We start from the raw sequence: 18,489 nt of genomic DNA on the forward strand, positions 1-18,489 counted from the left end.
TTCCCTAGAGGTTTTTAAGAAGAGGTTAGATGGCCATCTGTCAGCAATGCTGATTCTGTGACCTTAGGCAGATGATGAGAGGGAGGGAATCTTGGCCATCTTCTGGTCACTAGGGGTGTGGAGGGGGGAGGTAGTTGTGAATTTCCTGCATTGTGCAGGGGGTTGGACTAGATGACCCTGGTGGTCCCTTCCAACTCTATGATTCTATGATTCTATGGACAGGTTGAGTAAAATTCTCATTGCAAAAAATATTTTAAAGACTAATTTTGTAAGCTGTTTTATTTTTATTTTGTATTTGAGCTAGAAATAACGATTCACCAGAAACATAATAATTTGCTTTTAGCAAAAACGGATTAGCTGTACAGCACAGGATAGGAAAACCTACATTCCTCCTGAGTCTTCACAGATGAAAGCATAAACTGGCAGGGTTGAAATCATGTGATTTGGCAAAGGCAATTTCAGTTTAAGGGAGGTGTATGATATCTTCTGTCACTGAACATCATAATGTTCTCTGTGTCAGGACTGCTTTAAGCGCCGCTTGGTTGATACGAAGGGATCTGTCCTCTCCTCCAGGGGAACTCATCTCTGTAGGCCAGAGAGCAATCGTCATTCCATGAGGCCTCATCTGGAGGTTGGCAACCCTATGGAACAAATCCCTGCTCTGCTGCACTTTTGCGGCAGTTGCTGTTTCTCTCTCAGCCTGACCTATAGGTTTGCCAGCTCCAGGTTGGGAAATACCTGGAGATTTCTGGGGCGAAGCCTGATGAGGGCAGGGTTTGGGGACTTCAATGCCATAGAGTCCAATTGCCAAAGCGGCCAGTTTTCTCCAGGTGAACTGATCTCTACCAGCTGGAGATCAGTTGGAATAGCAGGAGATCTCCACTGTGTAATGTTGAGCACAGTATAACACTTGTTATTAGTCTTTTGAGACTTCATTAGATTTTTGTTGTTCCATTTAGTTTGCTTCTTTGGGTCTTTTCTTGGTCTCTGCTGTTGAGTGACTACGCGTATTTAATTTAATATTGACATGTTAAAAAGATAAAATTTTTACAAAAAAGATAATTTTTTTACAAAGATATATATCTATATCTATCTATATCTATCTATATCTTTGTAAAATTTTTATCTTTTTTGTAAAAAATTTATCTTTTTAACATGTGTGTATATATATACACCTCACAGGGCTGTTGTGTGTGTGTGTGTGTGTGTGTGTATATATATATATATACATATATATATATATATATATACACACACACATACATACATACGTAAAATACATACAACATAGTTTATTAACATATTTATATAACTTAATAAAATCAAAGGGCGCCAAGCAAACATATAATAAATATTATAAGTCTACCTAAAGGTACAAAAACTTAATTTAATTTAATGGCTAAAATGACCACAGGTGCGACTAATGAATTAGCAGCCTATATAGCCCCCTTCCCAGGTGTAGATAATAGAGAAACACAGTTACAACATGAGAACAGGCTAGTGAGCAGTCCATGTGTAAGTATATTGACATTGTTTGTAATCGTGTTTGTAAATTGTAATTTATTTTTTGTAATGTTGTAGAATACGATTTACGCACAGGTGCTTGAGCACACGATAGTATAATTTGGGGAGATATGTCATTATAATATCTTTTTAAAAAATATTTTTTCTTAGAATGTATAATCCTTGGGATACAGAACGATTTATCCATACTTATTATCATGATATTCATCGGTGTTCCTGAGGAAGACTTCCCATAATCGAAACAGGTGGAAATACCGGATCCCTCTAGTGTTGTTTATCTGCATGGAGGCGGCAGCAACTACGTTCGTCTTGCTTCAGACGCTCTACAAGTCATCGCTCCTTGCTTTCTATGTGGAGCACAGACAACATTTCCAGTGAATTTTGGAGCCATTGGCTCTATCGGGACTTTGGACATTAGTCCTCTCTCTCACTCTTGGACTTGTTGCTCACCTTATGTAGATTTATTTCGTATTGTTTTGTGTGACTACACTTTATACATATTGGCTGTTTGGCATATCGCTGCTATCCTTCCACAACCTCCAGGTAACAGCAGATCTCCTGCGATTACAGCTGATGCCCAGCTGACAGAGATCAGTTCCCCTGGAGAAAATGGCCGCTTTGGCCATTGGACTCTATGGCCTTGAAGTCCCTCCCCTCCCCAAACCCCGCCCTCCTCAGGCTGCGCCCCAAAAACCTCCCGCCGGTGGCAAAGAGGGACCCTGGCAACCCTACGCTAGTATCTGGAGGTTGGCAGCCCTACTGGCCCACCTCACAGGGCTGTTGTGAGGATGAAACAAAGGGAGAGAGAGAGAAGCGTGTCGGCTGGGGGGCCAAAGTGCCTGCCACAGACAGCCTTGCGGGAGACCGTCGCGGCGCGGCTCCATCATAAACCCTCAGGCGCCCCTCCTTCCTCCGCCCCCCCCCCGGGGCGGGACCGGCGGACAAAATGGCGGCCGCGCGCCGCGGATTCAAACGCAGCGTGCGGGGCGGGGCCAGTGGGCGGCGGCTTCCCGGCGGGGTTCACTGCGCCTGCGCCCCGCGATTCAAGATGGCGGACAGTGCGGAACTAAAGGTAAAGGCGCAGCTTGCAATCGGCCCCCTCCTCCCCCGTCCCTCGCGCGGCTCCCCCCGCGCCGCGCGGCCCCCCTCCCTCCCTCCCCTCGGGCAGCGGCGGGCAGGGCGGCCGAGGAGGGGGAGGAAGAAGACGGGCAGGCCGGCGGCGGCGGCGGCAGCCCCGGCCTGGGAGGGCAGCGCTCGCCTCTCCTGGCGAAGCCGCCTCAGGTGCGGGCGGGGAGGGCGGGGGGAGATCCCCCCTCAGGACTCCCCGCTCAGGACTCCCCGTTCAGCTTGTGGGTGGGGGCCGCGTTGGCGGTGGAGGCGAATGGACGCCCACCCACCTGTCCCGTCCCCCCCCCGCACTTGGCACTGTGGCCCCGCTGGCCTCCCCCCATCGTGTGTGTTGCCCTCTGGAAAGGAAGGGGGCTTCCAGCTGACTGCTTTGCCGGTCAGGACTCCCCCCCCCGTCCCCCGGTTGTCTGCTTCCCCGGAGTTTGGCCTGAGCGCGCGCGCGCGCGCTCTCTCTCTCTCTCTCCCCCTCTCTCTCTCTCTCTCTCTCTCTCCCCCCCCCCTCTCTCTCTCTCTCTCCCCCTCTCCCCCTCTCTCTCTCTCCCCCTCCTCCTCCGAGGAGTTTCGTCCCCCGCTGGTCCAGCCGGTGTTGGGCTCCTGGGTCGCCTTCCGGGTCCTTCGGATGCTCTAGAAGTTGGAGCGGTGCACCTTTATGCAAACTAAACCCTTTGGGGGTCCTGGTCTCTTCTCTCCGCCCCGCCCCCGGTTACTAGCAGGCGTGTGGCATCCCAAGTGCCCCTGGTCTCCCAGGATGGCTTTGCCCACTTGCATTCTCGCGAACTTTGCAAAGGGGCAGGGGGATTAAATGAAGCACTGGGTAGGGTTTTTCTTCTCCCTAAAGCCTCTCAAGTTCCACTTTAGAAAGGAGGGGTCTAATTTTTGTGCGAAGGAGCGGGGGAAATAAAAATGATGACATGGATATTTTTTTTTCTGCCCCTCCCCCCCACCTTCAGCTTTCACTTTAGATGAATGGCATCTAGTTGCTGTAGATTATTTTGGTGTTTCTTGCTGTGACTGGCCGGCCTTTTGCTCTATTCCAAGCACTGAGTTTGGATTGCAAAACTGAACTTGTCCAAAGAGATTTGTGGATTGCAAAGTGAATTTGTCCAAAGAGATATAGAGGATGTTCAGGTTTGGGGTGTGAACTAAGGCAGCGAGCTGTCTCTGCACAGATGTAAATGCAGATGTGTGCATTTTTCTACTCCCCAAGGGTTTTTGTTAAATGCATATTTCATTCACTTTATCAATGCAAGTGTTGGCTCAGTAGGAAATTGTTGGGGTGTTATTTGGATTCTTAAACTTTGTGCAAAACAAACTTTCTTAGCTCACTATCTGAGCTGATGGTGCCTCTCTCTTAGTTGCAAATTAAAGCTCTCTAAACTTCTGGAAGGGATAGGAAAGGAAACACCCACCACTTTGATTTCCTGTTCCAAAGACAGGGGAAACCGAAAGTGCTTAATCGCATTTCTGTTCCCTTTTCTGCTCTGTTATTTTCTGAATCCTGGCATGACACTGGGGTGGGGGAGGCTTCTATTAAAAAGTGAGCTTAAAAGTCTCAGTAGGATGTGTTTGCAACCAATTCTTCATCCCAGGCAAGTATCTTAAAAATTGTCTGAAAGTCTTGAACTAAGGTCCCCACTCTCTACACAAATAAGATCTGTTACATAGGGGCCCTTCTAGTGTTAAGACATGACTTCCTTTTTTTATTCTTTAGTCAGCGTGGATGTTTTTGAAAGGGTCCAAAGCATTTCATAACATCTATGACCTGGCTGTCAGTGAACGCTACATATTAAATGTTAACCAATGACAAACTGTGTCTTGTATCATTGGGAGGGGCTGGTTTGTTCCTGCACCTGATTCATTTTTATAATCGTGAGGTTTTGTAAAGCAAAACTTTTTAAAAGTGTTCAAGAATTTTTTGTTCTGCCTCTTCCCTTGAAAGGCCCGAGGCAACCTATGTGTTATTCTTTTTCTATAGTTATTACAAGGTAGGTTAAATGTGTTCCTGTTACAGTTCATCTACCAAAGGATCATTATATTCACTTCATCTGTAGATTTAATAAGTAATGCTGGCACACACTGTTTTTCTGTAAAGGGATCTCTCTTCATTTGGGCTTTTAAAAAGGTGATTTGTTCCTTTGGTGTTGGTGTATACACTGATGGCAGCTCTCTTTGTGAGGTGAAGATGAATGGATCCTGTTTATAACCTCCATTGCCTTTTGTGGAGTTGGGGGAGGGGAAGAGAACTTGCAGGTCTTGCAGTCGGAGACTTAAGGAAAATCTAGTGCCCTTGTATGCAGTCAGCTTGATGTGAGCGTTAAAATGAAAGGTCTATTTGTTTTCCTTCACACTTGGGTCTGCTGCATTAATGTTTGCGCAGTAAATACAGCAGCAAGGTATTGGTAACTACCTCTTAGTGGCTGGGGTAATATGTTTACTAGAGATGTTTTTAAAGCTTTGTTGATGTAAGTGGTGCAGATTGTTCCACCTTCATTTTTTGCTTCGTCCTTTCTTGTGTAGAGAAGGACTATGGTTGTTCGTGTGGGAAACATAAATTGCGAGCTTTAGAAAATTACTAGGTGCCTAAAGGATAGCAGCTAATTTTCAAGAGGAGGTATTGTGGATTTTCTCCCTCAGTGTAAATTGCCCCCCCCCAATCTCCATCTCTTTGTCCCCTTTTCTTCCTCATTCACCTTTTCAGTTTAGGTGCTGATTCTCTTTTCCATGTTCTTGCTTTTCCCCACTACTTACTTCTGCTGTTGATTCTTGTTGCTATTTCAATCATTAGTTGAATGAAATTAAGACAATTTAAGTTTGCTGCTACCCATAGGGTTTTAGAGACTTAAGTGAGGAACAGAATTCATCTTGTCAGTTTCTCCATCCTACTTAGGCAAAAGAGCTTATGGGTCTGACATGGGGGAAGCTCTCAGACTTCAGAAAAAAATTCTTCCCTTTTTTTGCTTGGGAGGGCAGTTTTCTGGCTGCCAGGATTAGTAGGTTTGCTGAAGTTTTTCATAAATGGACAATCAGACTTGACCACAGCCCTCACTTGTTGAAGTCTGAGTGCTTTAGGTTTTGGCTTGCTTGCTTTTAGCACATTGTGAGATGGGAACTATAGTTCTGTGGCTCAGGAAAAGTGAAATCTTTTGGTTCCCTGAGTTATGGTTGGATGACAGGTTGGTTTGTGTGTCTGTGAGGAATCCTATTTGAAATGTTGGATGAGGCAAGCAGTAAACAGCAGTAATATTTCCCAGGGTTGTTCCCCTGAAAGCAGGCTGGAATCTGGCTGGAAGGCTTAAAAGAAGGGAAAGTCCTGCAAGATTATTTGGATACTAAGCTAACGTCACTGCTTCCCATACACTCTCCTCTACTTAGACAGATGGATTCACATTCTAGCTGTATCTGAATAAGTGAGCTGTGGCTCACGAAAGCTCATACCCTGCCAGAAAATATTTTTGTTAGTCTTTAAGGTGCTACTGGACTCTTGCTCTTTTCTGCTTCCCATACAGTAAATAATGAATGCTGGCATTTTAGTCTAAATTGAAATCTGTTGACCCTCTTGAGTTATTATCCCTTTTAAGATCAAATTCTTATATATTATATTCCTGCTAACTGCTTTGAGAGCCTGTTTGAGCTGATAAGTGTTCTGATATATTATCCCCTTTTCCTGCCCATATTAACTCGCAAAGCAGTTCTGAGGAACGTGTTAAACGCACACACAAATTACATTATGGTTTCAGTACAAGTATTCCTTAGTGAGTGGGGATTCTCAGCTGAACTTGGTGCAGACATGGTACTGGGGTACATTGCTACTTCCTACTCTACTGCTGACAGCCTCATCAATTTATATTTCCAAAAGCTAACTTTAGGAGACTCAAAGGTTCAATTCCAATTTCTTCTGGGAGCCCAAAAGTAGTCAATAGCCTCTTCAGTTGGCCCCATTTACCTGCATAAGCACCTCTGCATAATGTAGAAATTTGTTGCTGATTATCACTAAATTTCAAGGGAAAGCTGATGTTCTGTTTCACCGTGAATTTTCCTATTAAAATCCCAGCCTTCAGTTTCTTGGATGTTTTATTCATACCGTACTGTGCTTTAAGATATAATGTAGCCCTGGTGCTGGGCTGGGAATTGAAATGGCAGAATTAAAGTTCTGACTAAATGGCCTGGTATAAATATCAGTTTATGAAATGGAATCTGAAAATATTAGCCTCACTTATTCACCATTGTGTTTTGATGGGGCTGTGAATTCCCCATTCCTATAATTACTCTTCAGTGTGATTTTTTTTTTGTGTGGCAGCATAAGCTATTTTAAGGCCTTACTAATGGGAAGACATATAAATGAACAATTAACTCTAGAGTATTATGTTGTGATTTTTGTGCTAATGTCTCCACTACACAATCCTTGGTGATCATAACTTTTATATATAGATCAGAGATGTGTGTTTAATGCTTCTCAATTGTCATTCTTGATGATGTTCTCAGAAGCTGGTATGAAAAAAATTATGCTAGGAGTCTTCCATCTCCATTCTCTCATTTTAAGGCAGTGCCTGTGGGGATTAATAAGATCCCTGATGCTTCTTGTTAAATATATTTTATAGTTTCATTGAGGCTGGTGGTGGAAACAAAGCCAACAATTCAAATGTCTAGTTATGCGTTCTACGAAATTCAGCAGGTGCCAATTAATCTCTTAAAAATAGAAATCATAGATTAATACTAGTGGGGGTGGGTTTAAGCGTCTAACTAGGAGGGTGCTTGGTAGCATTTTTCAGTGGTAGAGTGGTAATGGTGATTAGGCCCGGGGGGAGGGGTCTAACTGTATAGTAGCAGTAACACTGGCAAAGCAATTTAATACATAAGTTACCAATTTCAGTTTTTATTTATGGTTTAAATGTTGTCATAGATCTGTTTTAAATATTATGCAGTGGTGAAGATTTAGTTAGTGCCATGCTCTAATTATGCAGTTCCCTAGTTCACATATTCCTATTTATACTTTTCCAGTCTTTTTGATGCAGTGTGGTTCTTGGATGCATTTTTGAACAAGGTGATTTCAAACTTTGCAGCTCTAGTATGAATAAAAGATCAAATAAGCAGCTGTGTATTGCTGTAAATATAATCCAGCACATGGGACTTGAGTGTGTTTGCTAATAAAATTAGATTGCAAATTCCATGCGCTCATAAATATGAATAGTGTGCAAGCACTTGTTTTGTGAAAGGTTTTATACGTCATTAGGAACTCTCGTCAATGATATTTACAGGGACATGGGGGTAGGGTTTTCATTTGTGGCTACATTGATAACTCTTGCCTAACAAAGGCATCAGACACTTGTTTTAAAATAACACTTTTGTTTGCTTAAAGGAGACAGCTGAATTTATTTTGTTGTAGGAAGCATTTTTAAAAATGCTAATTTACATTTTAAAATCTTTTGTGTCTCTGGGGCTGAATAGATATCACCCCTCAGTGTTAAATGTGTTACACAGAAGTAAGGCCTATTTGCTGTCAATGGGGTTTGGTTTTCTGCTGTGCTCCGGATCAGGGCATATGCCTGTCAGGTGATAGGGAGAGTAAGGAAAGAGATCAGGGTTCTGATAAGCTGTGTAATAAAGGGTAGCGAAGGACAGAATGGATGAAGCTATGATTAGGCCAGGGAAATCTCTGGAGGAGGGAGAAAGTGGTGGATGGATAGAAAAGGGGAGGTGTTGTGGGAAAGGAGAACAAAGCGTCTGGAGAGGAGCAAGGCTGAAGGGAAACGGAGAAATAAGGACTGAGAAGGTTTGATTAAGGGCAGAGTAGAAGAGATGCTGAACAATAAGAATTAGGTGGATTTACTTCATTTATAGCCCCCCTTTCTTTCTGGGACTCAAAGCGTATTATAAAATATAAAAACCATTTCAGTCAGACAGCAGAGGACATCCAATAAACAGTGCACTAGGGTTACAGAATTAAAAAAACAATGTAGACAAAAATATGTTTTAAGGCATGACATACCATAAAGAATGCAGGAATGGAAAGGCAGGAGACAAAGCATTAAAAGCAAGGTGATACATACAATAAACATTGCAATAAACTGGAACCCTGTTCCCTTATAAAATCATCCTCCTGAGCTATTCCATTATACTACTGTTCTTGCAGAAGGAACTGGGAATCGGGTCAGAGTTGTGCTTCACAGTGAAACGTTGTTTACTTCAGTTACATGCTGCCTTTTTCCTCAGTGGGACCTGAAGCCCTTACATTGTTCTCCTCTCCATTTTCTCTTCACAACAACACTGTAAGGTAGATTGTGCTGAGAGTCTGGCTGTCAGAGTGGAGATTTGAACCAGGATCTCCCAGATCCTAGTCTGATCACACCTGTTTCTAAAAAGTAATCCAAGAAGCTGTAACCATGCTGAGAGCCTTATGCCAGCATTCCTCAACGTGGTGCCTGCTGATGGGCTTCCTGGTGACCAGGCCCTCCTCCCCCCAAACAAAAGGTCAGGCCTGGCTTTCCTCATTCTCACTGGAGTAGGAAGTGCTTCAGAAGAGGCACCACCTTTGTATCTGTGTTGGGTTAACCCAGGTGGGTAGATGCATTAGTCTGTAGCACCAGAATAAAACCAGGATTCCGGCGGCACTGTCACGACTAACAGCTTTTAACCCAGTGTAAGCTTTTGTGAGTCAGAGCTCCCTGCCTCAGATTCACTGTGCATCTGGTGTCTCACAAAACTTTTGGGGGTTTTTGGCGTTCAAGTTGCAGCCTACTTATGGTGGCCCCTCATAAGAGCCAGCGTGGTGTAGGGATTAAGAGTGGTGGTTTGGAGTGATGGACTCTGATCTGGAGAACCAGGTTTGATTCCCCACTCCTCCACATGAGCTGCGGAGGCTAATCTGGTGAACCGGGTTGATCTCCCCACTCCTCCACGTGAAGCCCGCTCCTCCCGCAAGACCGGGTCGAGGAGCGGGCGCTGCTCGCTGCCAGCCCGGCGAGTGTGTTGTGGCCGCCTCCTGCTCGCTCCTCCCGCCTGGGGTGCGCTGGAGTGCGGCACCTCTGCCTGGCTGGGTGCGGGGATGTGGAGGAGCCGCACTCAAGGGGCCAAAGAGCCGCATGCGGCTCGAGAGCCGCGATTTACTGACCACTGGGCTAGTCACACTCAGCCTCACCCACCTCGCAGGGTGTCTGTTGAGGGGAGGGGAAGGTGATTATAAACTGGTTTGATTCTTCCTTAAGTGGTAGAGAAAGTCAGCATTTAAAAACCAACTCTTTTTCTTCTAGTTTGCCATTGCCTGCCTCTGTGTAGCAACCCCAGTATTCCTTGCTGGTTTCCCATCCGAATACTAGCCAGGGCCAGACCTGACGAGATCGCTCTATCCAGGTCCGGGTTTATGAAAGATTATGCTGGATTAAACATTGTTAGTCTTCGAGGTGCTGCTGTACTCCTGTTTTATTCTCTGTGTTGGGGAGTCTCTGAAGTAAGCGGGTGTGGAGGAGAGAAACCCCTGCAATTCTCCAGGCTGGGAGGGTAGTGAAAGGTGCTCCTCAGTGCTGCTGGAGATGATCCTGGAGATGATAAAGCAGACACTGATTGTGGTTTGTGTCTTAGGCTCAATGTGGTGGAGGGGGAAGGGAGAGCAGTCCACTCAGTGGACAAAGGGGGTGGGGTCTTTATCCTATAGTTGTGGGCCTCGAATTTGTGTTGTTGGGTAAGATCCTGCTGCCTCTCTCTGGAGAGGAAGGGTCATATGAGGGAGCACACATTTTTGGCCGGCTACCTGCCTTAACAGTACTGCAGTCCAAGCTCTGCTCACGACCTGACTTCGATCACAACGGAAGTTGGTTTCAGGTAGCCGGCTCAAGGTTGACTCAGCCTTCTATCCTTCCGAGGTCGGTAAAATGAGTACCCAGCTTGCTAGGGGTAAAGGGAAGATGACTGGGGAAGGCACTGGCAAACCACCCCTAAACAAAGTCTGCCTAGTAAACTTCGGGATGTGACATCACCCCATGGGTCAGGAATGACCCGGTGCTTGCACAGGGGACCTTTACTTTTACCTGCCTTAAGTCACATACTGCCTGCCATGGTTTTCACCTGTTCATTGAAAAAGTACAGTATATGATACCAGTGGACTTCAGAAGACCCACCGACGGGATGTAGGTGTTCAACTTCTTTTATTTGCTTGCAAATAATGTTAGTTTGAGTCACACCAGTTGATTACTACAACCTTTGTTGTAGCTTGTAAGGTATGAAGAAGAGTTGGTTTTTATACCCTGCTTTTTTCTACCCTAAGGAGTCTCAAAGCAGCTTACAATCACAATCCCTTAATTGAGAGAGTTCTGAGAGAACTGTGGCCAGCCCAAGGTCACTCAGCAGGCTTCATGTGGAGGAGTGGGGAATCAGACCCAATTCTCCAGATCAGAGTCCGCCGCTCTTCATCATTACACCAGGCTGGCTCTCTGTGGCTTGAAAAGTATTCCTTTGTATTTCATTAGCATTTTGTTGCATTTGGGCTCTTTCTCCATCCAAGATCCTACTCACAAGAATTATGCAAAGCTGATGCATTTGTGTAACTATGTCTTTTGAGACCACAACCTACTTCTCATCCCTGTAAAGATCTCCCGTCATTTCTGTGCATTGTAATTTGTGAGTGGTCATCTGGAGATTATCTTGGATTTCTTCTTTGAACATCCTCAGTCAAGGGCTGCTGGGTGGGAAGATTTCATATTGTATCTTTGCAATACTTCCCAATTAGGCATTGGGTTTCTTTCTTGGTTTCAGATTCTTTGCTGCTTACTTTGGAAGTAGTGCTGTGGTACATCCTGGAATGGCATCTGGTTGCAGCAAACTTTGGTTGAAGACTTCAGGGGTATTCAGAACTCTTGCCAGATGTGGAGGTTTTGGTTATATGAACCACAACAGTTCTTCAAGAGACTCATGTATTGTCCATCCAGATGTTGGGCAATGAGTATCCCCTTTGTGAAGGGTAATGCAGGGGTGCAAAATTTACAGATTGAATACTTTAAAAATAAGTTTTCCTGTCTGGGGATGAGTGAGACCTGCACCTCCAATGAGACCTGAAGCCTAAGACTGACAGGCAAGTTCAGATGGCAGAAATTTCTCTTTCTGCATGTTCCCTATAGCTAGCAGTTTCTCCCTGAGCAGTCCAGATGTTGGAATATTCCATGGCATCGTGTCCATTCAGCGAGTTGTTTTGCAATGGGTGGAGTGGAGAAGGTGAGGGTAGGATGGGAAGGCTAACATGGGGTTGTTTTAGCCCTTTGATATTTCTGTTCTTTCAGGGTAGAAGTTCTGTGCAGAGGAATGCTCTGCTAGACAACTTCCAGCTGTGACCTGCAGTTCTGAGTATTTTATTTATTTACACCCGACCTTTCTCCTAATGGAGACCAAGTGGCTTCCAACATTCTCCTCTCCTCTGTTTTAACTTCACAACAGCCCTGTGAGGTAGGTTAGGTTGAGTGTGTAACTGTCCTAAGGTCACCTAGCAAGCTTCCATGGCATGAGTAGGGATTCAAACCTGGTTCTTCAACTCTAACCACAACATCACGCTGGCTCTCCCACATCTTCATCAGGTAGTATAGGAAGGACATGCACTTTCTGCTAGGTTACTTAAAGTGAAAATTTGTTTGGTAGCTTTCTCATCAGCAGGCATTTTTTTATTTACTTCATTTATACCCCACCTTTCTCCCCAATGGAGATCCAAAGTGGCTTACTTTGTTCTCCTCTCCACCATTTTATCCTCACAACAACCCTGTAAGGTAGGTTAAACTTAGATTGTGATTGGCCCAAGGGCACCTAAGCAAGCTTCTGTGGCAGAGTGGAGATCTGAACCTGGGTCACCCAGATTCTAGTCCAGCACTCTAACCACCACGCTAGGTTTTTATCTGCCTGAAGAACCTGTTTCCCTTTTAGAGTCAGATTACTTTGAAGGTTCCGTGGAGCTAAAGGGGCTTCCAAGGGCCCTCACTGGAAATGGCTACTGTTCCCTGTCTGCCTAGGCCCTAATGGACATAATTTCCGTGGTGTGACCGCACAAGCAGAAGCTGGTATAAAAGATTTTAATTTGCAATTCTTTTTGCTCATATTCTTTGTTGAGACCTAAGACGAGCAGTTCCATTTGCTGTGCATATGATCTTTAGTCAAGTCACTTAGCTGCTACTTTGCTTGCTTGCTGAGTTTTTTAAACTATGGATGTCGGGTTTGGGTGCTGGAGACAAAGGCTGTTGGTTGGGAAGATTTCTTGTATTGTTGCAATGTTTAGACTGTTACAAGGAGGCCCTAAAGTGGAAGACCAAAGAAGGCTAGGCTGTGTGCCAAAGGCAGCTGAGAAGAAATCTTGATTAATCTTTTTCAGTGGAGTAGCTTTGTTGTGTAAACTGGCTGAAGTGGGATGTTTGGCAGGGGAGAGATAGGGCTATTCTGCATGCTTAATTTACTCTTGATTGTCTCGGCAGTCGATCCTCAAGCATTTAAATCTGCTTGGGAAAATTGTTCCACCCACGTGCCCTTTCCCTAAATCCCGTCTGCTGTGGAGTCGGCATATTTCTTCCACACGCAGCCAAATAAACAGGAATATACAGCAAGGGTGCTGGCCATCACTGATGTCTCTTGCCTTGCCCTGGATGGTTCAGGCGAGCCTGATCTCCAAAGCTAAGCAGGGATGGCCCTAGTTAGTACTTGGATGGGAGACCATCAGCCAAGGAAGTCCAAGGTCGCTGTGCAGAGGCAGGCAATGGCAAACCACCTCCGAAGGTCTCTTGCCCTGAAAACCCATGGAGTCACCATAGGTTGGCTGCAACTAGATGGCACTTTGCACCACCACCAAGCCTCGTGGCTGCTGAAAAAACTAGAAAAGCAGGCAGGCTTCTATGGATGGTGGTGGAAAGGAAATCTTCTGCATTCCTTGCAGCTTTCTTCTCTTTTTACTGTGTTCTTGTTCCTCCCACTACAGGTCCAGTTCTCTTGGGCTTCCTCACAACCTGGATGGTATGCCATCCGTGGTAGAGCAAAAAACAAAGGAAAGGTCTTGTGATGCCTTGAAGACTGATACACTTATTTTGGCGTAAGCTTCTAATGAAGCGAGCTTGAACCCCACATGCTTAGGGTACAATGGAAATGTTATTCTGTAAGGTGCCACTTTTGTTTGTGCTGCATCAGACTGTCATGTCCGCGGCACCGAAATGTGTGTCCATGTTGGAATGTGGATGCTACTTCACAAAATGGTGCAGATCTCAGTAGCTACATTCAGATGTCCAATTTCGGCCGGGGTGGGGATTGGGTCCCAGATGCACCTTGTGCCTCCCTTCCCCTCCATCCTCATGTGGTATGTGATGGAGGAGTGCCGGTTTCAAGGCTACCTCTGGTTCCCGTTGAGGTATGAATGCAAGCACACAACCTCAGTGGAGTTAATTCTCCTGCCGCTAACTGCATCCTGAGCAAGGATTATATTCTGGTTTTCTGTCTTGTAAGGGGCATGAACTCCTGTATGTTTCTGCGTTGGTACATCATCAACTAGTCTTAAATCATGATTCCTTCCTCACACCTTGCATGAGAAGGGAGAGAAGATCGCGTGTAGGCCCGACACAGGTTGGGTTTGTGGTCAGGTTCTTTTTAGCCATTACTAAATGCTTATGTTCAGACATTCGTATGGGTTCTTGAGATATCTTGACAGTGATGCTGAACTCGGCTCATAGCAAATATGCTCATGTTTGTCTTTGTTTCAAGATACAACACGGTGTTCAGCATCTGCAACATCTGGCTCTTATTTGTAGCTACTATAACTGTTTAGTCTCCAGAGCAGAATACAAAATCCTCAATATTGAAGAGGAGCTTGTTTTTGTTTTAGGGCCAGGGAAAAGAGATTTTCTGTAGCTCTAAAATCCATACGTCTTCAGATTCAGACCTGTCCAGTGCTGCTTTCCTTCTCCCTGAGTGCCCAGTCACACTTCCCATCTTTTTTATTGTTCTTGCATTGCTATCTACCACCTCCCCCTCCCCTTATCCAGATGCCTGAGGCCTTTTATGCATGGGTTGTTTCCGTCAACTACTTCGAGGCTTCATTTTAATTATGCATGTATTTTCCAACCTTCAGAAATCACCTTGCTCTCCCCTCGCATTTTCCCCATGTTTTAAGGATGCTTTTTTACCCTGAGTTTAAAGTCTGCCTCGATCCCAAATTGAAAGCCAGTCCTGTGCATATTTGTCACTTTAGGTTTTTCTCCCCACATCCATTCTCGCTTCTCCCTCCCATGTGTCCCTCCCCCTCATCCAACCCTTCCCCTTGAAGCCATTTGTGAGTGCACTAGCAAGAGAATAATGCTGGAATTTCTTGAGACTGCTTATTTGGTCAGTTTCACAGCGAGTGTTGGTCAGTTTCAGATTGAACAGTTGAGAGAAAGCTGAAATAATCACCAGCAACCCATGTGGCTGCTTATTTGGTTAATTCCACAGTGTGTGTGGGTCAGTTTCAGTTCTCAGCAAGATGGAACAGAACCGGGATGATTTGCCACCCTGTTGGAACGATGATTGTCACAAATGACCGTGCGAGTGTTTTATGTTCTTATGACCCCTATATTGAGTTATGCAGAAACAAATTGGTCAGAGCGGGGGTGGGGGTTGTCAGGACGCTTCTCTGCTTTGGCTGTGAAATGGACACTTGGTTCAGATCAAATGAAAGAATGCCATTGTGGGGCTGGTGGGGGCTGGTAATGTATTTCAAAATAATACACCACAGTCAATTACAAAGCAGCATTTTCAGGCGGGGGGAACTCATGCGTCGTTCAGAAGTTCTGTATTTTCACTGCATAATTGATCACAAGGTACTCCTGGAATTTATTCATGGCAAAAAGCCCCTGTGCCTAGTGTTTTGAGAATTCGACTGTAAATACTGCGCAGTTAGAGAGCAGCAGATCCAGTGGAAACAGACATGCATAAAAGGCCTATCTTTTTTGCTCCTGTTTTTCCTTCTCAGTCTGATTTTGCTGTTTTCAGCGTTGACTTGCTGCCTGTGGTCTTGTCTCACCTGCAATTACATTGTGCTCCAAAGCTGCTGTGAACATCTGGGGGTGGAGGTCCACTCTCAGCCTTGCTGTGGGTCACCTGCCCAAGTACTGAGGGCCAGCGTGGTTTAGTGGTTAAGAGCAGCAGACTCTAATCTAGAGAACCGACTTCGATTTCCCACCCCTCTGCATGAAGGCTGCTGGGTAACCCTGGGCCCCTCATAGTTCTCTCCGAACTCTCTCAGCCCCACCTACCTCACAAGGTGCCTGTTGTGGGGGAAGACGATTTTAGGTCGCTTGGAGACTGCTTTCAGTCGAGAAAAGTGGGGTATAAAAACCAACTCTTCTTGCTTCTAGTTGTGCTATCTTCCTAAGAGCAGAGCTGCTTGCCACACTGATAATCCCTGTCATTTTTCTCTCTGTAAGGACCAGATGGAAATGCCTGGACTGCTCCCTCCCTCCTGATTATTCTTTCTCTCCTGCAGTATAATATATTTATTTATTTAAAAGATTTGTCTGATGCACTTTCCAGAATCTCCATAAATTCCCATGTGCTAATCAGGGATTCAAGCACAGGTCTTCCAACTTTATTCCGATAGCACCACAGCTCACGAAAGCTCATACCCTGCCAGAAAATATTTTTGTTAGTCTTTAAGGGGCCACTGGACTCTTGCTCTTTTCTACTACTGCAGACAGACTAACACAGCTACCCACTGTGAATCAACTTTATTCCGACATTCTAACCACTAAACCACGCTGTCTTTCCTTCTAGGAGGCTTTTTTCGCTGTTTCTGTTATACATCACCACTCTGTGTTCATTAAATCCTTCCCCATACCTCCCCCTGCCCCAAATCCTCTCTTGGATTTCATCTCTCCCTGCTCCATAATTTCTTTCCTATTTCCTTTTTTCTGTTTTGCCTCCAACATATTCAACCAAGCGAGAGTGCAATCCTGTGCAACTCTCCTGTGATTCTTTCTCAGGCCTATTCAGTGGGGCTGACTTCTAGGAAAGTGTTCTTAGCACTGCACTGTCTTCACACTCCTCCATGGGGTGCATACCTGCTGCTGGGTGTACTAAAAGTACCCCCCCCCCAATTCTGACCATTGCTTTGCCACAGGTGGCCTCCTTAAGCAAGGCAGAGGTCAAATTGAAAACACAAAAAATAAATATCTCAAGCTCTTAGTCAGAAGCAAAATAGCACTAATGTGCACTTTTACTAATTGTGCAGACACACTAGCGCTTTATAAAATTCCTTATGGATTCAGGGGCTCCAGTGTTGGTTCTTCCGGTTGAATGGACAGAACATGGCAAAAGCCCTTGTTTTATAAACAAAAGGAAAATTAGTCTAACACGCCTCTCTCAACTCCCTGAAAGTATGTTGTCTTTATCCCCACCTTTGTCTTGACTCTTGCAAGCTCTTTTTAATTCTCTGTGGTATGCACCAAGACCGTGTCTAACGCTGATGTATTTTTCTGCAATTGCTTGTCTTTAAACTAGGCTAACAAATAGCAGTGTAAAACGGCTCCCATCTGCAGAGCTCAGTACAGCAGGGGAAATAAAGACTGGAAATGCCAGCAGAGATGACTTGATTTTCTTAGCACTAAAATAAAGAAGGCTGTTATCTTACAACTTTTGTTTAATACCAAAAATAACAATAAAGCTCAGGCAGTAAATAAATCTTAAACGTGTTTTCACTGGCAACGTAACGCCAGGCTTGCATCCTTTCCTCTGTGGGCATGTGGAGAGTGTTGCTTTCGCACAGCCATTCACTATAAATGAATCTTAAAGACGAAGTAGTCCTTGGTGGATTGTGCCGAAACGTGCTGAAGGCTTTAGGATTCTGTTCAGGGACAGCAAATTTAAGAGGACTTGCGTGTCTCCACCCCCCCCCCCCCAAAAGGTTTACATCCCTGAATCCAAGCATCAATGTGTGGTGCCCTTCCTGGAGAGGATGGCAGGAATTGCTTCCAGCTTGGCACTACGTATGCACAGGTGTAAGCACTTGGTCTATAGAAATCCAAAAACCACACCAGGAGACTTAGTAGTCCAAAAGAGTAGGTTTACTGGTAACATAGGCAAGCAGAGCTTAGAAATCCAAAGGCAGGAATGGGGGGGGGGGAAATGGCAAGCACTTGATTATATGAGAACACCAGAAAAGCAGCAGCAATACAGTCTCATGAGATAATCCCAAACAGTCTAGAAACACTGAGGCTCCCACGGGCACCCGCTAGCTTCAAAGGGAACAGGAATTGCGAGCTTTTAGAGAAACAGTCCTTGAACGGGAGTCTGTGAGAAAACGAAACTATTTCCGACACAGCAAGCAGGCCTGACATTCTGCTCCCCTTAGGACCCCCCCCCATCCTGCAAGGGGGACGGCTTGTGGGGGTAGGCAATGTGAAAGGCGCGCACCAGGTGCGGGGCGGAAACATCTCGTGAACGAACCCATTTGTCATAGGCAGGGGGGAAATGTTTCCAACGAACCAGATACTGCAGAGAGCCGTGACGGACACGAGAGTCCAGGATCTTAGCAATTTCGAAATGCTCCTCCCCTCCCACCATTACTGGTTGATCTGGAAGAGGTTCGGGATGCCATTGCGAGGATGCAATATGAGGTTTCAAGAGGCTTACATGGAAAACTGGATGGATGCGCCTCAGAGTCTTCGGAAAAGAGAGTTCCACGATTACTGGGTTAATGATTCGAGAAATGGGATAGGGACCCACGTATTTGGCACTGAGTTTATTACACGGGCGGGTGGACCGGAGGTTTTTTGTTGACAGGTAGACCAACTCTCCCACTTTAAAGTCCTGGCTAGGAGACCGGTGCTTGTCGGCTTGAGCTTTGTATTTACGCTT

The 18,489-nt window shown here is 45.3% G+C and overlaps 1 protein-coding gene across 1 annotated transcript in view; it reads left to right on the forward strand.

Moving 5' to 3' along the window:
* Positions 1-2,470: 2,470 nt before the first annotated feature.
* Positions 2,471-18,489, forward strand: part of PIAS1 (protein inhibitor of activated STAT 1) — an 88,207-nt gene continuing 72,188 nt past the window's right edge. The window contains exon 1 of the mRNA XM_056865700.1: positions 2,471-2,596. Within this exon, the coding sequence (XP_056721678.1) occupies positions 2,471-2,596 (126 nt within the window). The remainder of the gene's footprint in view (positions 2,597-18,489) is intronic.

This window comes from Euleptes europaea, chromosome 20 (genome assembly GCF_029931775.1).
Source record: "Euleptes europaea isolate rEulEur1 chromosome 20, rEulEur1.hap1, whole genome shotgun sequence".
Lineage (NCBI taxonomy): Eukaryota > Metazoa > Chordata > Lepidosauria > Squamata > Sphaerodactylidae > Euleptes > Euleptes europaea.